This window comes from Manis javanica, chromosome 4 (genome assembly GCF_040802235.1).
Source record: "Manis javanica isolate MJ-LG chromosome 4, MJ_LKY, whole genome shotgun sequence".
Lineage (NCBI taxonomy): Eukaryota > Metazoa > Chordata > Mammalia > Pholidota > Manidae > Manis > Manis javanica.
Window position 1 is genome coordinate 129,442,065 of NC_133159.1, and position 26,440 is coordinate 129,468,504.

At 48.2% G+C, this 26,440-nt stretch overlaps 1 protein-coding gene across 1 annotated transcript; it reads right to left on the reverse strand.

Moving 5' to 3' along the window:
- Nucleotides 1–858: 858 nt before the first annotated feature.
- Nucleotides 859–24,749, reverse strand: POLR2A (RNA polymerase II subunit A). Its single transcript, XM_017675218.3, has 29 exons — nucleotides 24,277–24,749; nucleotides 16,104–16,236; nucleotides 15,819–15,955; nucleotides 15,556–15,729; nucleotides 15,073–15,354; nucleotides 14,560–14,721; nucleotides 14,197–14,417; nucleotides 13,907–14,039; nucleotides 12,826–12,950; nucleotides 12,523–12,733; nucleotides 11,782–11,991; nucleotides 11,528–11,696; nucleotides 11,248–11,342; nucleotides 10,889–11,092; nucleotides 10,518–10,740; nucleotides 9,888–10,071; nucleotides 9,311–9,482; nucleotides 9,109–9,214; nucleotides 8,807–9,012; nucleotides 5,947–6,171; nucleotides 5,548–5,794; nucleotides 5,151–5,251; nucleotides 4,173–4,277; nucleotides 3,916–4,098; nucleotides 3,473–3,676; nucleotides 3,074–3,260; nucleotides 2,864–2,977; nucleotides 2,541–2,690; nucleotides 859–2,443 (listed from the first exon to the last, which is right to left on the reverse strand). The coding sequence occupies exons 1-29, from the start codon at nucleotides 24,367–24,369 to the stop codon at nucleotides 1,287–1,289; spliced, it is 5,913 nt and encodes a 1,970-aa protein (XP_017530707.1). The 5' UTR covers nucleotides 24,370–24,749; the 3' UTR covers nucleotides 859–1,286.
- Nucleotides 24,750–26,440: the final 1,691 nt, after the last annotated feature.

Consider the following 26,440-nt stretch of genomic DNA (forward strand, 5'->3'; position numbering starts at 1 on the left):
CAATTTCTAGCCAACCTTCTAGTATGATGAAAGAAAAGAGGTATCTGGGATTATATTCACCAACTGCCAACACTAGTTTCTTGGTAGTAGGATTTGGGGAGATAACTATAATAAACATACATCCATTTTATAAAAACGTGGTTTCTTTCAATTTAAGATCTGGATTAAGTAAGGCAAAATGGTACCTATCATCTATAATCTTAGTGATACATTAATAGATCTTGGCCATATCACTTTCTATACTCTACTATTCTTTGAAATATTTCAAGGTTTAAAAAAACTACAAATATCTAATGCAGAAATAACTTTAGTTCACATCTTAAGAAGGAACTATAATGGAAGAAAATATATGGCCAACCAAAACCAGATTATCCCTAAATCCTTTAATTTCAGCATTAAAAATTATTACAGTATCCATAATCTTTGTTGGTTTGAGACCAAAACAAAAACTGGTTAGAAGTGACTTGGGAAAACACAGTAAGAAAAATACCAGAATAAAATATGCCTCCTGGTGGTGGTATTAAGGATAATTTTTCTGCTTCTGTACTTACAGCACCTTTCTGTACTTTTCCAAATCCCATATGATATTCAATATATAGGTTACAATGCTGTGTGTCCTACCGTAACACTGCTTTAACTGTGGGATGAGGGCCCGATCTGTTTGGGCACAGTCTGTAAGGAGCAATGCCTTCACATTGTAGGTGTTTGTTCAGTGAACAAATACACTGCCTGCTCTCATTTTCCTGCCTCCCCCACCCTAGCAAGGATCTTAGCTAAAACATACTAAATGAACAGGAGCCCAGGCAGGAGGCAGGAGCCCGCAATTACTACCTCCCAATTAAACACTCGGTGTACACATTTTTGGTCAAAATTAGTAAACTTTATTTAAACTTCAAAAAATAAAATAACACACAAAAGGCAGCTTTAGTTTTGTTCATCCCAAGGATCGGCTGTAACAACCTAGAGCAGGTACTACCTTAAGAAGTTAAAATACCCTTTGTGCCCAACCAAGCCACAGGCAAGAAGGGATCCACAATTTGGAGCCAGGCCTGGAGTGGGTAGGGTGGGAAGACCACCACAGCCAGGTGAGCAGGTTCTGAGATGGCACAAGTGGAGAACAAGACAAAAAGCCTCACCGGAAATGGGACCAGAACTTTAATGGGGAACTTTGCTGCCACAAGGAGCTATGTACAAGGGAGCCAGGCTGGGGGCCTGCACCCCACAAGTGAGGTGAGAGGACTACAGAGCAGGGCCCAGGCTGCCCCTCGCCCTAACCTGCTGTCCGTTCAGTTCTCTTCATCACTGTCATCAGGGCTGATGGCTGGGCTGGTGAGGCTGTAAGTGGGGCTGGTGGGCGAGTAGCCAGGGGAAGTGGGAGAGTAGGTAGAGCCCTTGGGGGAGGTGGGTGAGTAGGTGGGGCTAGTGGGTGAGTACTTGGGGGAGGTGGGTGAGTAGGTGGGGCTAGTAGGTGAATACTTGGGGGAGGTTGGGGTATAGACTGGAGAGGTTGGTGAGTAAGTAGGAGATGTTGGTGAGTATTTTGGGGTGGTGGGCGAGTAGGTAGGGCTGGTTGGAGAGTACTTGGGGGAGGTGGGTGAATACTTTGGGCTGGTAGGTGAGTACTTGGGAGAGGTTGGGGTGTACTCTGGTGAGCTGGGACTATAGGAGGGGCTGGTAGGGGTGTACTTAGGTGAGGTGGGGCTGTAGCTGGGGGAGCTCGGGCTGTAGCTGGGGGAGCTCGGGGTGTAGGTTGGAGACTGTGGTGTGTATCGTGGGCTCGAAGGGGAGTAGCTTGGTGAGGTTGGGGAGTAGCTGGGTGAAGTTGGAGAATAGCTTGGAGAGGTTGGGCTATAGTTAGGGCTTGTTGGTGTGTAGTTGGGACTAGTAGGTGAGTAGCTGGGTGACGTTGGGCTATAGCTGGGTGATGTTGGGGTATAATTAGGACTGGTTGGAGAATAGTTAGGACTGGTGGGTGAATAACTTGGGGAAGTAGGTGAGTAGCTTGGTGATGTTGGAGAATAGCTTGGAGATGTTGGGGAGTAGCTGGGTGAGGTGGGAGAATAGCTGGGTGAGGTTGGGGAGTAGCTGGGAGAGGTTGGCGAGTAGCTGGGAGAGGTTGGCGAGTAGCTGGGAGAGGTTGGCGAGTAGCTGGGGGATGTGGGCGAGTAGCTGGGGGAAGTTGGAGAGTAGCTGGGCGAGGTGGGTGAGTAACTGGGAGAGGTGGGGGAGTAGCTGGGAGAGGTTGGAGAGTAGCTGGGAGAGGTCGGGGAGTAGCTGGGTGATGTGGGACTGTAGTTGGGACTGGTTGGAGAATAGGATGGAGAAGTAGGGGAGTAGGAAGGGGAGGTGGGAGAGTAAGAGGGACTCTGGGGTGTGTAGCCCCCAGGGGAGCGAGGCTCGTAGGCAGGGGATGTCGGTGAGTAGCTGGGAGACATGGCACCACCTGTGGGAAAGAAGCCACAAGGAGTTAAGTGATGGAGACTCACCTAGAAGGATCGCAGAGGAAACGGACTTGGCCCTGACAGACACGGACAGCTTACCTGGTGATGGGATGTATGGGCTTGAGGGTCCTGGGGAGCCTGGGGAGCCTGGGGTGGGAGACCAGGCAGGGGAGTAACCAGGGCTGAAGCCGCTGGCATCTGAAGCAGCACTGGGAGAGAAGCCAGCTGCCCCTGGGGTCATTCCACTCCCTGCAAAGTGAGAGACGTTGGTTAAAACCAGAGCAGGAGTCCGACCTGCCTACTCTGCCCAACACCTTCCCCAGAGCTCCATGGCCTCCCACGTTCCAGGGCGGTGTCTCCAGGTGCCAGCTCACCCACTCTCTGAACCACTTAGAGGGCTGTTCCTGGCTTGGGTCACTCACCAACACTAGGGGACCAGGCACCATAGGCTGGGGTTGCACCCTGGTTCCAGGGTGTCATGGCTGGAGAAATTCCTCCCATAGGACTGGGAGCTGAGCCAAAGAACATGCCGGTGGCTGCAGAGAGGCACATAGTGACTTATGAGAAACAGCACCTGGCTGCCCTCCTGTCTGGGGCCTGCCTCCCCCTCCCACACTTGCCCTCATACTCACGTCCAGCAGCCCCCAAACCGGGGATATTGGTGGGGATCTCCATGCCATACTTGCACTTCTCTGCATCCAGTAGGAGGTCAAAACAGCCAGTGCCAGCTGGAGCTAGCTGGCCCAGCATGATATTCTCTGACACCCCCTTCATGGGGTCGCTCTCTCCGTGTGCAGCTGCTTCCATCAGCACATCCACCTGAGCCACCCCAGGAGCGGGCAGGCCCCATTAGATCAGGGCTGTTCCCCCATGGTACAGTGCAGCCCGACCACCGGAGGGGAAGGGCACCAGTGCCCGCACACATTCACTCTGAGGCCCTAGTTCCCACATCGCTCCCTCCTCCCTGCTGTGATCTCTCCCTCCCTGCTGCGATACCTCCTCCCCAGCACCCTGCTTCATTCTGTCATTACCGTCTCCTCAAAGGAGCACTTCATAAGAGGTCCAGTATCCTGGCGGTTGACTCCATGTCGGGTGATGGCCATCAAGTGGCCACGGCAGGTCATGGTGTCACACAGGAGAGCCAAGTGCCGGTAATTAACATAGGAACCGTCAAAGGAGATGACGTGGTAGAGCTCCCGCTCCAAGGCCTTCCTCACAGCTTCAATGCCCAGCACCTGGCATGGGGGTTGGGGGTGAAGGGTCAAGACTGAGTGCTTCTGCTGGCCTCCTGGCTCTCACCACCACCCAGATCCACAGAGGGACAGTCAGGAGTCAAGTGAAGCCCACACTCAAAAGTGATGCAGGCATAAAAACATAATCTGACCAAGGAAATCACAAGTGGAAAATGGAATGCAACCAGGAACCCAGGGAGGTCCAGGAAAGACGGCGGGGCAGTGGGCTCTGTAATGCTCACTGTGAAGATCTCCACTATGTCATTGGATGTAGTGCGCACAGGGTCCACATCTTTCTCACTCAGCACCCGCATCAAGCTCACACCATCTGTTTCCAGGATCCACTCCTGCAGGGCCTTGAATTCCCCATCCTCTGTGATAATGATCTTCTTCTTGTTGTCCGTCTGTGGCAAGTGCATGTACACCTAGAGGGACACATAGTGAGCTCGGGCTGGGTGAGGCAGGGGGTGGGAGGGCTGTGGAGCAGGGAATGACTAACCTTGCTGATCTGCTCAATACCCTGCAGGGTCATATCTGTCAGCATGTTGGACTCGATGCAGCGCAGGAAAACGTCATCATCCATCTTGTCCACCACCTCTTCTTCCTGAAACAAGAGCAAGGTCAGCACTCCTAGAATCCTCTGGTCTCTTCCCTGGCTAACCAAACCACAGCCTCCTCAGGGACCTATGAGTCAAGCAGGCCCCAGACTTCCCTCTTCAGTTCCAGTGAGATGACTTTATTGTTTTCAACACTGTAAAGAAAAGAACCCACACCCCACTATCCTAATACAATCTCCACATGTGTCTCTGTGTGTGTGTGTGTGTGCACACGCACCCCAAGGGCTGTAACAAGGCATATGGCCCTTCCACCCGTTCTGGCACTCAGTGAGTATTTTCCCAGGCTGCTCAAGCCTGGACAAATGATCTCACTTAATGGAGAAACACTGTGTTCCATCATGACATCAAAACTTTCTTACCGGTTCTCTAAGAGTTAAACAGTTACTAAGTTTTGAGCTTTTATTATTAGAGCAGCAGGCACCCACACCTGCTGAACAATTTTTAGGAGCCATGCCCAGAAGTGAAGACACTGACCAAACATTTTCATGGGCCTGTTACATCTGCTGTCACACCACTTTACAAGGGACACAGCAATTCCTACTGTTCAACCTGCCCCAATTCTGCCCTCCTCTTCCCCAGGCTCATAAAAGGAGCCCTTTGGGATGACAGCCAAGTGACAGGGCCATCCACAGAACACCCCTTCAGTGCCATCTGTTTTATCTATATGGCTCCAAATGCAAATTTCAAAGATTTTTACTGCTAAAAGTTTTACAAATCACTGCCAACCACCATTTCCCATTTGTACATCAGGTGGTGTGATTGGCACCTCAACCTCACTTTGGTTATCACTTCTTTGGTCACAATCAAGATTTAACTATTTTCTATGTTTGACACATAAGTTCCTCCTGGCTGCCAATTACCTCTTGCATCTTGTTCTCATCACTGTTCATGATGCGGATGCGGAGCACGAGCTTCTCTGCATTATCATCATTAAAGATGCAGTTCAGGTCATCGCCAAAGCCTGGTGGGGAGGAGCCGTGAGAAACGCTACACCTACAGGACTGGCTTCCCAGTCACTGCTCGGCTGAAGCTCCCCCCATACAGCATTTTCTCTGAGCTCTCTCTCCTTCCATAGAACCTTCTGGAAAGGAGGGAAACATGAGAAGGACTGGAGGAGAGATGCCTTGCAGAGGCGGGAACTGGTGTGTGGAAAGCAGTGAGGGTGGGTAGCTCACTGGGACTGAAGTGAAGTGACCTGACAGGGGGATCTCAGGCAGGTCTCCTAAGCCGGGCCTGTCCTCCCACTTCCAGGCTTACCAGCATTGATCTTTTCAGCAATCTGCTCCATGGTCAACTTCCGGTCAGTCATGTGCTTCCGGTCTAGCTCCACCCGCAAAAGCCAGGGGGAGATTCGGGCTACGTCGAAGTCAGGCATCTCATAGTAGACATTCACCCATTCCTGGTCTTCTGCCACCACTGTGCTCTGGGGGTTGGGGTCATAGTAAATGGCTGTGTTGGCAGTCACCTTTCTCAATGTTGTGTGTTCCAAGCGGCACAGAATGTCCTAGGAAGAAATAGGGATTTGTGACGTGGGTATTTGGGTGCCTCCAAAGGCCTCTTTAAATCCTCCTGCAGAGGGAATCCCCAACCCGTTATTCAAGGGAATGCATTCCCCTCCTTACCTCCTACTGGGAAGCAACTCTCCCCAGCCCCTACCTTGGCTCTCTCAGCATCTCGAGCAGACTGGCCCAGAAGGAAGACAGTCAGTGAGGGGGTCTTTGGCTTCTTGGAAATGTTGATGAGCTCCTTGAGTCGGGGCACACCCAAAGTCACATTCTTGGCTGACACACCAGCATAGTGGAAGGTGTTCAAGGTCATCTGGGTGGCAGGTTCACCAAGGGACTGCGCGGCCAGAGCTCCCACCATTTCCCCAGGATGGGCCTACCAGGTAAGAAAGGGAGCCTCAGACAGAGCACAGAACCTCCTGGCATAGGAGAATGAGCAGCAGTCAGGGCAGGACTTCCCTCCGCTCCTAAAGGAGGTGGGACAGAGGCATCTGGGAAGGCGAAGATCTTACTTGACCACCTCCTCTCAGACGTCACTTCAGTCCTCAACGTGATTTTGCATCCGATATGCTGCACACCCAGAAAAAGGTACCATCCCCCCAAATCCAAATTTCTAAAGGTGCGCTAAGTTTCAGGGTAAACATACCTTTTTATAGTAGTTTTCCAAATAGGGAGCTCCCCAAGGTATTTTTATTTGAGTTACAATCACATACCATAAGATTCAACCTTTTAAGACAAGTACCAAACGATTTCTCATTTGTGGAGTATAACAACAAAGCAAAAGTGAGGAACAAAACAGCAGCAGACTCATAGACTCCAAGAAGGGACTAGCGGTTACCAAAGGGGAGGGGTGGGAGAGGGTAGGTGGGGAGGAAGGGAGAAGGGGATTGAGGGGTATTATGATTGGCACACATGGTGTGTGTGTGTGGGTCACGAGGAAGACAGTGTAGCACACAGAAGACAAGTAGTGACTGTGGCATCTTACTACATTGACAGATAGTGTGGGAAAGATATGGGTGAATGTAGTAAGCACAATGTTTTTCTTGTGAAACCTTCATAAGAGTGTATATCAATGATACCTTAATAGAAAAAAAAAAGACTCAACCTTGTAACTGAACTCGTATGGCACACAGCCTTTTCAGACTGGCTTCTTTCACTTGGTAGTATGTATTTAAAGTTCCTGTCTTTCTATGGCTTGATAGCTGATTCCTTTTATCACAGAGTAATACCCTCTTATGTGAATATACCAGATTTATTTCCGTATTCATCAGCAGATGGACATTTAGGTTATTTCTACTGCTTGGCTATTATGAAGAAGCTGCTCTGCACATTCGTGTACAGGTTTTTTTGTGGGCATATGCTTTCTCCTCTCTTGGGTATATTCCTACAAGTGGAATTGCTGTATCATACAGTTACTATATTTAAACTTCTGAGAAACTGTCAGAATATTTTCCAAATCAGCTGCATCATTCCCCTAGCAGTGTAAGAGTTCCAATTTCTCCATTTTCTTGCTCACACTTTATTTTTCACTTGAGCCATCTTAGTGGATGAAGTGTTAGCTTACTGCGGTTTGGATTTGCATTTCCCTAATGGCTAGCGATGCTGAGCATCTTTTCATATATCTAGTATCATTTATATATCTTCTTTGGGGAAAAATGTCTATTCAGATCCTTTGACATTTTCAATCTTTTTATTGATTTGTAATAGTCTTATATATATTCTTTACGCATGGCCCTGATCAGATACGTTATTTGCAAGCATTTCCTCCATTTCTGTGTTGGCTTTATACTTTCTTGATGGTGTCCTCTGAATCAAGTTTTTAATGCTAATGAAGTTTAGTTTACCTGTTTTTTTTGTTGTTGCTCATGCTTTTGGTGTCACACCTAAGAACTGACAAATCCAACATCATGAAGATTTACCCCTGTTTTCTTCTAAGAGTTTTATAGTTTTAGTTCTTATATTTAGGTCTTTAATGCATTTTGAGATTTTTTTTATACTGCATTCTTTTCCAAGTGGATATCCAGTTATCCCAGCACTGTTTGTTGAAAAAAACTATTCTTTCCCATTTTACTCATTGGCACTTTGTCAAAAAAATCAAGTGACCATAAATGTGAGGTTTATTTCTAGACTCTCAATCCTTTTTCCACTGCTCTATGTATGTATCCTTTGTCAGTAGCGCTGTACCTCTGTAGTACATTTTGAAATCAAGAAGGATGAGTCTTCCAATTTCTTTCTTTTTCAAAACTATTTGGCTATTATGGGTCACCTGCATATCTAAATGAATTTTAGGATCAGCTTGTGAATTTCTGCAAAAAAGGCAGCTAGAATTCAGACAGGGATTGTGTTGTGTCTATAGCTCGGGATTACTGCCACTTAACAATATGAAGTCTTATAATCCATTAACATGGGATGTATTTCCATTTAAGTTATAATTTCTTTCAACCATGTACTGTAGTATTCCCTAATGCATTTTAATTATTTAATTTACAAAGATGGATTTACATCAAATGGAATCAGAGGCATGTCTATACTTTTAATGCTTCTCTCCTTCCATTACCCTGTAAAATCCTTAAAGGAAGTTAACCGTATATTCCAATATCTGTAAATCTCTTTTCTGCTTATTTCCTCCAATTCCCTACCTCCCCGTAAATTATAATTCTGCACATAGCATATGTTTTCAGAAAATAAGAATATTCCCATTTCATATCCCAGCCATGCCACTTACATTCTGTATGCCCATCACATATGTAATATAGTCACACCAACTCTGAAGGCTCAGTTTTTGCCTCTGCAATAACATGGGACTATCAACCCCTCCCTTATGAGGATCGTCTCAAGACTGCTAAGGACTAGAGTATAAAGCCCCAAACACAGAATTTGGTAAACAGAGGTATCTCAATGAATGAGAGTTTTTATGAGGTGCTTGCGGGCAGAGGTGGGCTGTTCTCAGAGCCCAGGGAAGTGAATAGGTGAAAGGAGAAAAATAAGACTGAGGAGAGGACAACACTCACAATAGCTTGGTTGAACTTGGACTCAATCTCTCCGAGCAGCCAGTCAAAGGCTTCGCCACTGAGCCGGAACTCCTCAGCCATGCGGCGGGAACAGAGCGTGGACCGCAGGTGGATGTTGAAGAGCAGCGTGGCATTCTCTTGGGCCTGCCGGCTCAGCGGGTCATCCCCATTCACAATCACCAGCTTCTTGCTCAATTCCCTGACTCCTGGGGGGCCAAACAGGAGGTAGAGAGATTGCAGATCAGAGTCCAGCTGACTTCTTCCCCGCAACCTGGCCTGGAGGCTACAAAGCAGCTACTCACCCTCTACCACCTTGATGGGGTGTAGGTCGGAGGGAAGGCGAGGGTTGATGTGGAAGATTTTCTGGGCGTTCCAGATCATGCGCAGCAGGTTACAGGGCAGGACAACCTGAGGCAGGAGGGGAGGGAAGGAGGATCACGAGTCGGAAACAGCCACACAGAGCAGCACTTCTTTCTCAGCCCAGCCCTTTCCATCCGCACATACCTTACTGTCGCCAGTTGGGAAGATGACCCTGAGCACCTCCCGATCATCTCGCATCCGCTCAAATTCTCGCTCTAGCTCATTCTGAATGTGTGCATTGCTCAGCACGTCCTTCACCAAATCCTCCTGCAGAGTGCGGCGCAGAGCCCTCTCATTGGTATAATCAAAGCGGAACCTGCAGGCAGCAGGGAGTGAAGGGACAGGTGGGCACCAGGGTCCTGATCCCTTTGAGCACTGTACAGTGCCCAAAGGTGTGTGGCATGCAGGAACAGGGCTTTGGAGGTAAGAATCCCGGGGTGGGCAATGTAAGATCCAGACCCTAGGACTGCCAATGGGACCTAAGCTTGTGCCAGCCCCTCTGGGCTCGCTGAGTACCACCCCACAAAAAAGCAGGGCCAGGACTCAAGTCCACTCTCCACCCGCCCTCTCCCACTGCACACCTGCTTGCAGAGCAGTAGGGAAAGGGCTTTAAAAGATTAAGGCCTGCCTGCAGAACAGTCCAAGTGAGATTGCTGTGTGCGTAGAGGGGGGAGTCCTACAACACAGGCCCTGAGCCCCAGGCGCAAGAACCACTCCTTACTTCTTCTCAAAAGCCTTATTGGAAGGCTTAAGGGTAGCCAGGTTCTGGAACTCAACACTCTCGCCCGCCAGGCCATCCTCGCCGTAGCGCAGCTGCACCACCTGGTTGATTGAGTTCCGCACAGTCGCATCATACTTCACCATTACCGACTCCATGGACTTAATCAGTCGCCGCTGGATATATCCTAGGGGGAGGTAATCAACTGTAGGACCCACGGCAGGAAGAGGATGACAAAGCCCAAAGAGACTATCTCAGGACAAGCCTTGCTGGCTACTCTGGGGCCTTAAAGTAACCCACAAGAGCCAGCCAGTCCCCTCAACCCTGATGCCTCTCAATGAAAGCCACAGTCACTACCAGATTGACCTGGGCCCAGTCCCCCAGGGACCAGCCCCCATGTGATAGGTCAGGAGAGACCTTGAGGCTCTCTTCCTACACCATGAAATACTGGACAGCTATCAGAGCAAGGGCGTTCGCCTAACTCTTGAGCTTTAGTCTCTATTCTTTTCACAAAGGTCAAAATTATATCTCTAGGAACAGAAGCCATTAGCTTGAGAATCCCCACTCCCCACCCTCAAGGGGCTTCTCAGCTTGTGGTCCTCTCTGGGATCCCCAAAGATCTGAAGGTCTTACCAGTCTCAGCAGTCTTGACAGCTGTGTCAATGAGCCCCTCACGACCCCCCATGGCATGGAAGAAGAACTCGGTGGGTGTGAGGCCGGCCAGGTAGGAATTCTCCACAAAGCCACGACTCTCGGGCCCATAGTCATCCTTGATGAAATGGGGCAGAGTCCGGTGCTTGAACCCAAATGGGATCCGCTTGCCCTCCACATTCTGCTGCCCGACAACAGCAATGACCTGGGAAGCAGCAAAGTGAGTGCATCTAACTTCTCCGCATTACAAGTAATAATTCCAGCACTTTTCCCCAAGTTACCCACACCACCACCTTCTCTCCTCCTCCCAACCTTCAGTGTGGCCTCCTATTTGGAAAGACAAGGCTTCCTACCTGAGAGATGTTGATCTTGGAACCTTTAGCCCCAGACACAACCATAGACTTAAAGTTGTTGTATTCAGACAGGGATTTCTGGGCAGAGGAGCCAGTCTTGTCTCGGGCATCATTGAGAATGCGGTTCACCTGGTTCTCAAACGTCTGCCGCAGAGTGTTCCCTGGGGTGGGCTCTAGCTCATTGTTATGAGCCTTCTCAATGACCTGGGTACAAAGGAGGCAGCAGAGTGCTCACTGAAACACCAAGCCCTGTTCTACTGCCCTTCCCTCTCACCTTGACACCTCTTTGCTTTTGCTGATATTAAGTTCAAAGTCCCTGAGAGCCCCTTATACAGTCTTTGGCCAGCCTTCACTCTCACCTCTATTACATCCTGCTTGGCCTTCTTAATAGTGTTTTGAATGTCCTGGTAAGTCTTGGAATCAGCGATGGAGTCCCCAATGCCAATGGTATGACCTAGGGAGAAGGAGAAACATCAGCAATACTCTCTTTGGACTCCCAAGAAACAGGACGGAATCACAGCCAAGAGAGGATTGAGGGACACCAAATCCAAGGAGGAAAGAGAAAGGGAAGGAAGAGGAGCAGTAAGTAGTGGGGGAGACAGGATTCACAGCCAGAGCTTGGCAGAGCCACAAACTTACCCTCAATGAGGAGCCAGTTGTTAATGACAGTCTGAATGTTGGAATAGAAAAGGCGAGTGATATCATGACCCATCTCTAGGTAAGAGATGTGGACCAGGGAGCCAGCTGATGTCCCCAAAGACTTCTTACACAGGATGCCCATGATCAGCTCCCCATTCTCCACCACCACCTGTGGACAAAGCACCCATTCAAGGCCCCTACTGTGGCTCCCATGTTCAAATCCTGTCCCCATACATCCAGAGGCCAGGTTCTACCTTGGTGTCCCCAGGGGAGATGTGCTTATAAGGGCCACTGTCCTCATCATCGGGATGGGTGCTATGGGTGCGGATACAGTTGATGTGGCCTGGTATGATAAGGGAAAAGATCTGTTTGCCTGTCCACAGGGGCCGGGGCTTCAGGATGGCTGGCTGTGGGACCTTCCCATCCCACGTAGACAGGAACATCAGGAGGTTCATAACTTCACCCTGTGAAATCAAAGAGCAAGGACCAGAAGTCAGACCTGCAGGCCTTACTTCTCAGGAATGTTAGGGGGGTGGGGGGCACCCTGCCCAAGTGGGAAAGCCAGATGCTGAAGGCAAAGACATGCCAGGGAAAATATTTTCCAAATTGTTGATAAACAGTTCTCTGTGATAGTGAGACTTCATGGGTTTTTTTGAACAGTACACAAACTACTTTTAACAATGAGAAAATGAGTGAAGGTAAAAATAATCAATAAATGAAATTTTAATGAGCTTACTGATTTTTCTCTTCACCCTTTCTAGACAATACCAGAAGTTAAATTACATTTTTAGGAATTAAATGGGGAGCTAAGGCTGTACACTTTTAGCCTCCTATCTTTCCACAAATACTTTCCTTCTGCCTCATGGAAAAGGCAGTCTCACACACAGGTCAGCAGACAGCCATGCCTGGGCAAAAGTCACAGCCCTTCCTCCGTGGTCTCGCTGCCCTGGGGCTCCTCTGCCTGCCCAAGTGAGGTTACCCCCAGAACTACACACCCGCTCCAGGAAGACGTCTCTCTTAGTGAATTTGCGCACTGCAGTGAGTGTGTCCTGCACAATGCCCATGACAGGGCGATTGCTCTGGGGCGTGACAATCATCCGCGGCACCATGGCGAGCTCTTGGATCTCTGCCCGAGTCTCCAGAGACTGTGGCAGGTGCAAGTTCATCTCATCCCCATCGAAGTCAGCGTTGTACGGAGTTGTCACACTGCAGTGAAAGGAGTCAGCGTCAGGAAGATGCCTGCAGAGGTGCCTCAGGGAGCAGCCCAGCCCCAGCCTGCCCCCTCGGCCAAGGCAGACCTCAGATTTAAGCGAAAAGTAGACCAGGGCAGGATGCGGACCCGATGCCCCATCATGGACATCTTGTGCAAAGTTGGCTGCCGGTTGAAGATAACAATGTCCCCGTCGCACATGTGCCGTTCCACCTAGGGAGGTGAAGTGCAGAGAAGAGGCCAGTGAAACGGGGCATGCTAAGAATGAAAGGACAGTGGACCTAAATGCTTCGTAGATGGAAATGGCTGATGCTGGGGTACTATTTCACTTGGAACACTTATTAACCACCCAGTTTAGGCCAGGCCCTGGGATAGATACCAGGTTATCATCAGTAACTAAGACATGATACCCAACACCCTCAGGGAACTCAGCTGGGGGAGAAAACCTGAGCACAAAGACTTCCTGGATTCTTCTTCCCTGCCAAATACAGGTACCCCATGCTTTGCAAAACTTTGCATTATGCTACTTTGCTTTTAGGAAAGGCTTAGATTAGTACCTGTTCTAAAAATCCAAAGGGAAGTTTTGCTCTTATGAAAAAGGTGATAAAATAGCCTTCAGCAATTGTTTTGCAGCAAGCCGTTACAGGCTGAGCACACCCTGGGCAGCCAGAGTGGCCCCACCAAGCTCCTTGCCCAGGAATTGCACATAGCATCTTGGCATCGAGCCAACAGAGCTTTGAATGGTGTCTGTGAGCATCTGTGCTTTATTTATCCTGATTTACTCTATGCATCCATTAGCAAGATGTGTACCCGAGAAGCCTAAGAGAAGTTATTTTTTGGTTTTGGGAATGCTCAAAAAGTTTTCCATATAAATTTTAATAGCAATTGCTTCTTTGCTTTGTTCCACTTTGGCTTATAAAAGGTTTTAAGAACACTCTACTTTCAGGTAGTGGGGGAAACCTGTATCTCCCTCATGCTGCTCTTGGGCTTATGTGACTCCCATTCTGATGCCAGTGGCTGGAAACTACAAGCTTGCAGAGGACACTAGTCTTTTTTTTTTTTACTGTCAGCCTAGATCCTAATTAACAGTACAGCTGAAGATGGCCCCTGGCCCCCATTCCAGAGAGCTTCCTGATCAGGTGAGTAAGAGGCTGTGGCCTGTTACATGCCTTATAGCCAGTCTGCAGGTGAAGGTCACTGGGTTTGGGGTGGAAACGCAGGTCGATGCGATCGCCATTGTCTCGGATGATGTACTTGGCCCCGGGGTACTGGCTGTTCCCCCTGCGTACTAGTTCCTGAAGTCTAGGAATGAAAGAAATACAATAAATAAAATGATTCCCCAAAGGTCTTTCTTGGTACCTTCACCCCAAAGCCCCAGTGTTCTCTCCTTCTCACTCCAACCCCATTCCCTTCCTGTCTCGCCGGCCACTCCAGGCAGGGCTTCTCAACTGAAGCACACCTGTCAATGTTGAAGGGGGTGACAATCTCCGCAAAGGTCATGTTGGCGGCAATGGAACGAGGCACGCCAACCTGGTCAATGGAGAGGTTGGGGTCGGGGGTGATGACAGTGCGTGCCGAGAAGTCCACTCGCTTGCCCATCAGGTTCCCTCGTACCCGGCCTTCCTTGCCCTTCAATCGCTGCTTCAGGGACTTCAGAGGACGCCCAGATTTTTGCATGGCCTGTGAGGAAACGCAGGGAGGGGGGCACCCAGTGTCAGCACTGACTCGTCCTCCAGAACGGTGAGGCCTCACACTGGCACCTGACCATGGCCCCAACCCCTTTTTCTCTCAGGCACAGCACGTGAGAAGCATGCTGACTCACTCGTGGCAAGCCAGGCAGCTCATTGTCCACCATGGTGGCCACATGGAACTGGAGAAGCTTCACATCCTCTGCAATGACATGGGCCGCCGCGCCATTCTGCTCATTGCGCCGAAGCTGATTGTTGATCTTCACAATGTCGGCCAGTTTGTGAGTCAGATCATCCTACGGTAGGAAGTCAGCATCATCACAATTCAGGTGCCACGGAGCACTCGGCATGTATGTGCCAGCACACGGCGCCTCTCTCATCCTCACACCACCCTGGGAGGCAGATCTGCCTTCTCATTTCACAGGTAAGGGAGAACCTCCATGACCTTGAATCACGTTAAAGGCCCTGTTAAAGGGCACACAGCTAGCAAGTGGCAGGGTATTTTCAGACCCAGACGACCTGCCCACCCCCCATGCATGCCGCAGGCCACCACTCGCTCCTATGCACCCCCTCACCCCCAACCCACAAGGCTCTGCGAACTCAGACCCCAAGGAAGTCCACTGAGGCAGGGTCCAGAAGCCACTGACCTGGTTGCGGGCAGAGCCCTGCATAACAACAGCAGGCCGCACGGAGAGCGGGGGCACGGGCAGCACGGTGACAATCATCCACTCAGGCCGGGCATAGCGCGGCTCCATGCCCAGTACAAAACACTCCTCATCTGAGATGCGCTTGAAGATCTCATGCACTCGCTCAGGACTCAGCAGGATCTTCTTCTCCTGGGAGTCCTCATTGACATGCTTCCACTCTGCATACAGCTCCAGGCCAGAGCGCCGGATCCTGGGCTGGTAGCGCCCACAGCCACCGTGGCCCTGTTGGGGACAGAGAGGGGTCATCAGAGCCCAGCATCAGGCCAGACTCTCTCATCTTAGGCCCTCTCCCCACTCTTCTGTGTCCTTTGGTTCCTGTTCCTGTTTTCTCTACAGCCTCCTCTCATTCTTCCCTCCTGGCCTCCAGGACCACCTCCTGACCTCTCCCTCCCTCCATCCCAACAGTCTGCCAGCCCCAGCTACCTTTTCTTTGGTCAAATCCTCATCGCCCTCAGGCTGCTCCACACCAAACTTGTTGTCCATCTCCTCCCCGCCCTCGCAGATGTTTTTGCCCTTGCAAAGGTCGTAGACGTGTGTGAGCCGCTTCTTGGGCTGCCCCTTGGACTTAGCCAAAATGTCCTTGATCTTTGGGTTGTTCTGGGGACAGAGAAGGGCAGGGTCAATTGGGCAGCTCCTCTGCTCCCCACCAGGTACTCCTTCCCTACCAGGGCCCACCCCCCACTCACAGCGTCCACAAGCAATTTGGAGCAGAAGAAGCAGACACAGCGCAAAACTTTCATCGTCTTCACCAGGAAGCCCACGTGAAACACAGGTTTGGCGAGTTCAATGTGGCCAAAGTGGCCGGGACACTCTGTCATGTTTCCTGTGGGAACACACACCTGACACACCTGAGGCACCCAGCTCTCACCTCGGGGACCAGGTCTCCAGCTGTCCACCCTCAAGCCTGGTTATCTTTAAGGACCCAGGCCACTCTCCTTCCCCTCGGGAATGCACGCCAGACCCAGAATCACCTGCGCAGGTCTGACAGCGGCCAGTCCGCTCAATCACCCCCTGCCTCGGATCCATCAGCCCCCCAAGCTTGGGGCGGCCTCCCTCCGTCGTCTCTGGGTATTTGATACCACCTTCTGTCACAGACATTCGCTTCTGCAGGAAAAAAAAGGCCAAACACTACTAAATGGGGTTGCTGGTTTTCAGCTTTCATACACTAAGGCCTTGAAGAACTGACTACGTACTGAGGTGCCAACCAGGTTTAGCCTGGGGTGAGGGTAACGGGTGGTCAGTGTGTGCACACTGGAAATGCCGAAGTTGGAATTCTCAAGCCAAACAAACACACGTCCTAGTCAATGTCTGAGTGGGTGGGGTCAGCATGCAAGTCAACCCAGGCTACACCAAGTTACCTACCTCCAGGACTCAAACCCTAGACATCCCTCTGGGTTCAGTTACAGATCACTGATACCCCCACAGGATGTAAACACAAAAAGAAATAAAAGTTGTTTCAGGGGGAAAAGCAAAGAATATTAATGCCTTTTTCTTCCCCAAAGCTCAAGTCAAGCCCAGAATCTGAGTCCCTGGCAGCAATCTCTCTCTACTCCAGCCCCACCCTGCAATGCCCCAGGACAGCACAGGTGTACTGCCCAAGACATGCCCTGCCAACTCTAAACTTCAGTCAGGCACTTGAAGTTAGGCCCTTTTACCCCATCCTTATCACCTCCTCCTTCTCCAGGGCCTGGCCTACCTGCCCCCCTCCATGTTCAGATGAAGACTTTTACGATATGACAGGAAAGCCAGGGGTAGAGAGTAGAGGGTTGGTGAACATTATTTAGAAAAGTGACCTGGGCACCTCACAGGATGAAGGCAGAGCCAAGGACTGGAATCCTGGGAAAAGCAGACCAGGACTCAATGGGAAAAGTTCCGTGAAGGAAAGGGAGAGATCTCAGAAATAGGTATGAATTGGAGAAGAGATTTCTGCCCTGGGCTAATGCTAGTCCAGAAAACCTTTAGTTTTCACACAGTGAAAATCAAAGACTTTTAAATTAGCTAGGCTTCGGTCCACTAAGCTTACAGAGGGAAGAACTTCAAAGAACTTAAAATACAACTTCACTCTGAGTGTCAGCTTCATGCCAAGCACTAAACGTACTTAATGTACCTTGTTTGTCTAACCCTAACCATTCACATTCTAAGAATGAACTCCTATCTCTTAACACGTGAGAAACCTGAGGGTGTATGAAGTGACCTGCAGGAGGCCTCAACCTCTAGGAGCCAGCAGAAGTCAAACACACCCCTCTCTAGTCCCAAACATATGCTGAATCCACTCTGCATGTTACAGTGTAAATTTTAAACTCTAGCAAACATCTTGGTGCCAAGAGCAGCACCAGCTCATTCATTCTTATCTTCGCAACTAACTTACAAAATACCCATCACTGTCTCCATTCTACAGATTATAAAACCAAGAGGCCCAAGATCATACAAATAGAAAGCGAGAGCCAGGATTTGCTTATGCGTTTTTTCCACTACACATCATGCTGGAAAAAGTGGTGAGTTTAAGTCAGTGAACTGCAGTGACTGTGAGTGCTTATACAGAGCTACCTTCCTAAAATTTACACCTCTTTCTGCTATCACCACATCCTCAGAACCACCCAAAGAGCCAAGGAACTCCACTCTGCCAAACTCAACAGACCCATCATCTCAGTCTTAACTTGTTGGCCTGTGACACACTGCAGATGAGACACCTCCTCAAAGCTCTCTCTCTCTCCCTTCCTTTCTGGTGGCTGCTTCTTAGTCTCCTTCCCAGGCTCCTCTGCCTTGGTCTGTACCATAAACACTGCTACCTCCAAGGTTTTAGCTCACCCACGCTTCTCATTGCAGCTTATATGCTGTCCCATGACTTCCACCATGGAGCAATGAAGCCCAAATCTCTCCCTCCAGCCTCACCTTTCTTCTAGACTTCAGATTGACAGATCAAACTATGTACTGAACCCCCTATGGACATCCCACTGAAAAATCAAATACAGTATGTTTCAAGCGCACACACACACACACACACACACACACACACACACGCACGCACGCACACACGCACGCACGATAGTCGCTGCCTAAGATGGGCTGGCAGCACTCAAGCCCAACGCCAGTGAAAAAGCCTGGGCTGCAGTCTGAGACACCTGGTTTCCAATACTGACTCTATCACTTATGAACTATGTAACTTATATAAGAACTTAATTAGCCTGCTTAAACCCAGGACGTAATAGGTTTTCAATGAATGACGGTAACTGTTGTCCAATCGTTTACCAAGTACTGGTCATTTTTACCACCTAAGTACTTCTTGAATCTTGCCCCTCTTCTCCATCCCTACAACCACTGCTTTAGGGCAGGCCTTTCCTCTGCAGTCTATGCCAGAGTGTTCCACAGGCCAGCAGCCTGTCTCTTCACAGTCCGTAAGCACTGCAATCACGGTGCTCCTTCTAAAATGGAAATCTCATCTTCTTACCCTCTTGTCTGAGAATGATGTTCAAACAGCAGGGCAGCTTACAAATAGGGTTTTATGATATTTTCCACCTTCCTTTCTTTTTTCACATTAGTAACAGGGTCCCCAGAGTCCCCCATTAACAAGCATGGGCGCTGCACTCCTCCGGGTCTCTGTACTTGCTATTATCTTTGCCGGCAATGCTCTTACCCACAAGACAAACTGCTATTTAAAGACTCAGTTCAGGCATTGCTTCTTTCAGAAACCCTTTCCACAAGCCTCCCCAAGACAGACTGGAACCCTTCCTCTGACTCTGTAACTGTACATCTCATAATGCAATGAAATTCTCTCTTCAGGTCCATCTTCCCCATAGATTACAAGCATCTCTCAGGCAGGCAGCATTTCTCCATCATCCTGAATCCCATGGCTCCCAATAAATGTTAAACAGAACTACACTGCTTAGGACCCTCCACTGCAGGGAAGACAGCCCTGAAAGAACTTGGGAAAAAGAGAGGTTGTCCCCTGCCAGTTAAACCAGTAATCTCTTAATGGATCTAATTAGCTACTGCTGGGTAGAAACCAAAATGGTCTGCTGATGCAAGGCTGGAGGGTTTCTGAACACCCACAATGCTTGCGATAACCTGATAAAGTGTCTGAATGACAGGCCACGTGGATGACTACATTCACAAAGCTGGCACTCCATCAGCTGCACTATGTCTTGTGAGAAACACCAAGGGATTCGCTCACTTTGAACAAAATGCGAAACAGCAGAAGCAGGCCTGACTCTGGCTGCTAGAGGAGTCACTAGAGAAAGACTTAGGGAAAATCATGCTAATAACTTTTCACCTCCCTCTGCTCCAAGTCCACGCTCAGCAAGCTATCACTTTCTAAGGACTCATTATGCTTTCAAGCATTGTGATTGAGCCTGGGGCTGTCCTGGAATGTTCTGGACTATCTCTCTATTACAAATTAATGAATTGTCATTTTGGATTATATACAAACTACTAGCCCCCAACCCTACATCCAAACACTGATTCTCACTATCTGCATGATAAAGATTAGACTCCTGGGGTGGGGGGGGGCACGTCTCGGGGGATGCCTCTGAAATCACAGAACAAAAGGCCTGCCATAGATTCTCATTAGTCTTCCTTTCCTTTGCCTTTAACAAAGCATACAAGGTCCTTACAACTTGGCTTCAACCGCTCTTTGGAACTTTATTTGGTACCACATTCCCCCCATACACACATTTTTTTTATTAAGCTATCATTGATATACACTCTTATGAAGGTTTCACAAGAAAAACAATGTGGTTATTACATTCACCCTTATTATCGAGTCTCCCCCATGCCCCATTGCAGTCACTGTCCATCAGTGTAGTAAGATGCCAGAGTCCCTGTTTGTCTTCTCTGAGCTACAGTCTTCCCCGCCTACACACACATTTATGCTCCAACTGCAGTAGATTTCTCAAAATCTCTTGTCTTCACATGCCCCCTTTCCAGTAAACTTCTTTTCATTGTTTAAGGCCCAATATAAATGCTACCTTTGTAAAGACTTTTCTAATTCTTCCCTAGCCTTATCCACACCCTGGCAAGGTTATCAGCACAACTTTAATTACTTGTTTACGCATTTGTCTCTCCCACTGGACTGTAATCCTTGAGGGCAAGGATCATGTTTCATTTATCTTGATATCTTCAGCACCTATCACAGTAACCAGCACATGGCAGGTGTTCAGTAAACATTTGTTCCATGTATAGGAAATCCCTCACTAGATCATAAATAATAGGGAGACAAGGACAATGTGAATTACCAGTGTAGCTCACACTGCCTAAAAGAATATATATACTAATTTAAACCCTTGGAATAAATTTGCTATAAATAAATTATGCTTTCCACAATAGACAGTTGCTTTTAATGAACAGGAGTCAACTCTTCAAATGTAATCCAATTTCTCTGACTTTGTACAAGCTTTGCATAAAGCCCTAGCACCCTTCCCAACTCTCAGCAACACCCAAACCCACCTCACAGGAGCAAAGACAACTCTATCTTGCAGCCAATTCTCAGAGCCCATAGTATCTTGATAGACATACCACTCCAAGACTTCTGGAAAGTATTCTACCTTTAAATACCACCTGTTCCATATGAGGTCCCTTTCCCACCCACCCTCCTACCCAAAGTGGAATTCCCATTGGTAATTCCCTCAAAATACAGGAGCATTACATAAACTGCAAGCAAAATAGAGCAAAATCAAGGTCCCCCATAATCCTACACCCCAGAGAGGACCCCTAGAAAGTTTTGTGAATAGCCAGCCTTCCATACTTTCTTAAAAATGGTAGTATATTCCCATTTTTACATAAGCGGGGCTTCATTCTGCCTCTTGTTCAGTACCTTTTTCATTTATCCAGCTTCCTAACTTTACAAGTTCAGTGCCCTTAATGTCTCAGCAACCTCCACAGCACTTCCTGGGCCAAAAGAGATCCACTTAGTAAATACCTAGATCCAAACAACAAGTACTTATGTCCCATCAATATCATGGCCATCTAAAAAAATAAACATGAATTAAGAAAAGTATTTTAATATGTGAAAATAAAAATATTTTTATTTCCCAAATAAGCACAATTAACTTATGACACCTGTAGGGCACTGCACAACTTCAGAAATCTTATAATCCGATTGGACAGAACCACTCTTATTTCTTGCTCTACAATTTTTTTGCTCATGTACAATCTAGTGAGGGATTTCCTTATACATGACACTATTTAGCAAGTGCTAAAAAAAATAACCCATTAGCCTTACAAATACATGACATCATCAAAATGGATTTGGCGCCATCTAATGTTCAAAGGGAAAGGCCTGGAAATAGTAGTAGTTGCCAGGGACATTAGACAAAATGTAACTGTGCTTCTCTTGAAAATTTAAAATCTCTCCCTAGGCCCCGGTGAGTCTGCTAAGGGCCACAGCAGTTTGGGAACAGGGATTTAACCTGTTGCAAAAGTCTTGTTCTATTATAAAAATAGACCCTGAGTTATTCAATGGGATTCTTCTTATTTTAGGCAATTCATAATTTCAAACACTGTCATTTTCAAAGTGTTGCAATAAAAATCCTCTACATGTATCTTTGTGTACTTGTCCAATTATTTCACTCACTGATTTATTCAACCAACTTACATTACATGCTTATTGTGTATCAGACAATAGTTGAGATACTGAAGGAAGAGAGGTGAATACCAAGTCCCTCATGAAATTTACATTCTGTTGAGGCAGTAAGAAACTGAAACAATCCTTTCAGGTAGTGACAGGTATGAAGTAAAGCCAAGTTAAGACTAGGGGCTAGTGAGCACAGGGGGATGCTGTTTAAATAGGGTGGTCAAGGAAGAACTGCTAATGATATGACATCTCAACAGAGAATATACTGATTTAAAGGAACAGGCTTGAGGAGGTCTAGGCAATGTTGTAAACAGGAACAGTGAATACAGTCCTTGAGGCAGGAAGGAGCTTGTACTGTTGGAAGAGCAAGGAGGTCAGTGTGGTTAAAGAGCAAAGAGGAGACTGGTATTAAGATAGAAAAGGCAGCAGCCAGGTAACAGAGGAGGTCAGAGTAAGGGGCTTTGATCCTTTAGAGGATTCCATGCAGGAAAGAGACACTATAAAAAGATCTCCCTAGCTGCTCTGCAAACTGTAGGAGTAACTGGGGGACTAGGGCTAATGCAGCACTCCATGGGAGATGGCTGTAGGGTGAAACATGGAGGTCGAGGTAAAGATGGTCATAAATGACTGAATTCCAGGCATATTTTAAAAGGCAGAACTGACAGACTGGTAGATGACTGAGTGGTGTTTGCAAGAAGGAATCAAATATGGCTTTTATGTTTTTGGCCTGAGCAGCTGAATAAATGGTGGAGCCATTGCTTGCTTGCTGAATCAGGCAAGACTGTGGGAGGGGCATATTTGAGCTGAGAAATCAAGGATAAATTTTTAGAAGTGTTAATGCTGGACCAACAAATACGTGTGTGACACAACTGATCAGATCGTCAAGACTGTCCTCCAAAACCTTTATACCAAATTATCCTTCTGCCAACAATGTATATGCATGCCTACTTGCCAATATTTTTGCCAGCAGGGAAAAATCAGATAAGGGGAAAAAATGTAATTTGCATGTTTTTATTAATAAGCTGGATATTTTTTATTGGGCTTTTGCATTTCTTCTAACTGCCTATGCATATCCTTTATCCACTTCTGTAGCAGATGTGTGCTTTCCTTACTGATTTGTAAGTGATCCTGTATATTACGAAATCCAACCTTGTCGGTTACAATGCCAATATTGCTTCCCAAATCTACTTTTTAGCTGTCCATGGTGTCTCTGATAAAGAGAAGTGGCTCTTATTTTATGTAGTGAAATACGCCCAGTTCTCCCTTGCATATAAAATGCTTAGCTCAGTGCCTATCACATAATAGGCACTCAATATACTTACCTATTATTAATTCACTACTTTAAAGGGTTTCTGCCCCTCGTGTCAGCCCCCCAAAAGCCTTCTAAATTTTTCTAGTACTTTGCAGTTTTGTTTTTTAGATTTGAACCTTAACTCCATCTACAATTTATCTGTGGTATGGTGAGTCTGAGAAGTTCTAACTCTCTATACAACTTCCACAAAGCTGAGCCTTTTCCTCCAGCAAAACTGTCTCCATCCACAAACACGGCTCCATTCAACTCCATTCTCTCCAATTCTCTTCACAAAAGGAGTCCAAGTCACCAACAACTCTGCTAGAGCCTCCCTCCTTCCCTGGTCTCTCCTGCTTCCACAACCAAAGAACTCATTTTTTTTTTCTTTTAATGTAAACTTGCTATCATTCTCCTGCACATAGTTCTCCAATGGCTTCCTATTAACAACAGAATTAAATACAGATTCCTTTCATGATTTACAATATCCCACCTGGAATGCCCCACCTCCTGTTTCTCCAGCCCCTTTTCGACGATACTCTCGTTCTCACCCACTAAATCCCAGCCACACTGGCCTTCTTTCAGCCACTGGGACATACCTCCCTTAGGTCCTTTGCACTTGCCGTTTCCTCTGTCTGAAAAGCTGTATCTAGTCCTACAATCTATGGCCTAGATGGCTGGCTGCATGCACATCATTCAGGTAATGTCATCTCCTCAAGCAGACCTTCCCAGACCTTGACACCACCCCATCTAAAGTACCTCATCTATAAGGTACTTTAGGTACACGCTACATTACAACGTTTCACTTTATTCAAGGCACTTGCCATTACCTGAATAATCTTGTTCATTTATTCGTTATGTTTATTGTCTGTCTTGTTCAGCTCTGCTCCCCAGCGTCTGTTGTGCATTTCACGTTAACAGGTGCTCAATTAATATTTGTAGGAAAGAAAAAACCCGGGGCTCGGCTGCTTATCCAAACTTACAAAAGCCCCCATAGGATTCGTCTGATCTCGTTGGTATCTGCGCGCGTGGAGCCAGTCACTCTCTCTCCATCCTCTCACCCTCCAGTCCCTCCTGCGGCTAGTCCCTGATCTTCGACACAGCGCTAGCATGCAACCACCCTAGCAAAATTTAACTCTGGGGAGCCGCAAGGAGCGAGATCCTGCACTATCTTGGCGCCGCTAACCCGTGCTCCTTGCCAGTTAATGTGAGGCAGAAGCGCCAAGTTTCGGCAGCCACCCTCAGGCCCCGCCCGCGGCACAGCGGGAGGAGGAGCAGAGTCGCTTACCAGTTCATCGGGACTGAGGACTCCGAACTGCACTCTCTTGATGGTGCGCAGCGGGCATGCGCTGTCCCCGGAAGGGGGGCCACCCCCGTGCATGGCGGAAGCAGGCGCGCTGCGCAGGCGCAAACCTCACTACAAAAAGCCTGCACCGCCTCCGCCTAGGTGCTCAGACCCCGTCGGGGCGGCCACCGGGAAGGACCTCCCCGAGTTGAGAGGAAAAAGCCGAGGAGGGAAAGGTGGGGGAGGAAAGGAGGTGGGGAAGTGAAAAGGAGCGAAAGCAGCTCTCTTCCCTCTTTCCGGAGATTTTTAGTCTCCCAAAAAGGAAAAAAAAAAGAAGGGGAGAAGGAAAAGGTTTTGGGGGGGAGGAAGAAGAAAAAAGGTAACGAATAAATAAGTAACCGGGCTCCTGAACGGCAGAGGTTACGGCAGCTTGTCTCTCCCCCTTCCGGGAGCCGCCTTCTTCTCCAACCGTCCCGGCCGCGCTCTCGGCGCTTCTGAAGAGCGAACTCGCCGAATCACGGCTTTTATAGATTCGCTCGTGAGTCCCCGCCCCTTCCTTTCCCACCCTCCCTTGCGCTACGGGGTCGCCTGCGCTGGCCTGCACGGAACGCGCGCTCGAATAGTTGAACCTCCCCGGCTCCGTGGTAGGGCGGCCTTTTGAAAAGACAAGAGAGGAGGGGAACATTTTTTTATCCCTCTGCTTCCCCTCGCTGCTCCCTCCCACACTGAGGTTTAAGGTTTAAAGGATCCAGGATAAATATAGGCCGCTTTTATTCTAGGTTGGAGTGTGGTTTCATCGTCAACAAAAGTCTCTCATTAGTATCCTCTCCCCGCTGGAAAATGGTCTGTTCTGCGAGTCGGTAATAAAGGAGGCGGGGCCGGTCGCGTCCTCCCAAGTGGGTTCTCGGAGGGAGGAGTGTTGGGGGCCGCCCTTGGTCATGAATATGCAGTAAGACGCTGAATATGCATGAAAATCAAGATGGCGAGGCCAATTGCTTGTCCGGAAATAGCCGATGTTTGTCGAGCGGCCTCCTGGGGTCTGGTGGGTATCTCCTGGCCTCTGATGGAGCGCTGTAGGGAACCCAGGTCCTGGATCCCTGGCCAGAGCCGCCGGAAGAGGCCTCAGCCAGAGGCCTGCTCCGGAGGAGGCTGGCCGCTGTCCGGGAGAGATCACGGGACCGCGACAATCCAGGAAAAGCAGATTAGCCATAGGGCAGGACACAAAAGTTCTGGGGGATTCAGGCTCAAGGGATCTGAATATTAGGAAATCCTCCCCCTTCTAGAATATTTCATAAATAAGACTGGGGGAGGAGTAGTGATCTCAAGGGATTCTCCAATAAGAGGAGTAGGATTTCCAGTCTCCTTCCAAAACAGGTGACACCAGCTGCACAGCCAGAGTGATCCTTATTTGATGTCAATGTCACGTCACCACCCCGAGGTGGGAGGGAGGTGGGTGTGTTAGGCAGGAAAATAGATTATAAAAGGGGTGGAAAGAAAAAAAAGCCAGGGAAGTCCACTAAAATGACCCAGAGTTAATCAGTTAAAGCTCAAAAAGCCAGGAGCAACTTGGCCTGGAATGTTTGAATATTCCCCAGATAAAGGAGGTACCTCAGCATAGCCCATGTCTTTATTGTGTTAATCATGCAGACCCAGCTTATTTTATAATTTTACCTATATACTGTTTTTTTCTCCTTTGGCCCTAATCAAGTTGTTTACACCTAGGCAACTAATTTAGCATGCAGGCCCAGCCATAGAGAACACAGTAAAAGGCAGGAAGGATTCCATCTTAAAGATAAGATTGCATTTTAACACCCAGGAAGTTAAGAAGTAAACAGACAATAACTCAGCCCACCTTGGGGGCTGGGCAGGCAGTCTTGTTAGATATGCTCCCAGACCAAGAAGCTGGAAAAATCAGAGCAGGCAGTTCCTTGTGTTAAGTTAATTCTAAGTATTCAAAAACCATTTAACAGGTCTGCACCCCTAGCCCTTAGTCACATTCCTGAAGAAACCTTAAAAGGGGGAACCCTCTACCTTTCAGGGTGCTCCTCTCTCTGAGGTCGCCCACACTTTCTAAGTGCATAACCTTTTAATCTCAAACTCTCTCTCTCCAACCTTTCAGGACGCCTTTCCTCGCTGAGGTTGCCTGCTGCACTTTTTCTCTAAGTAA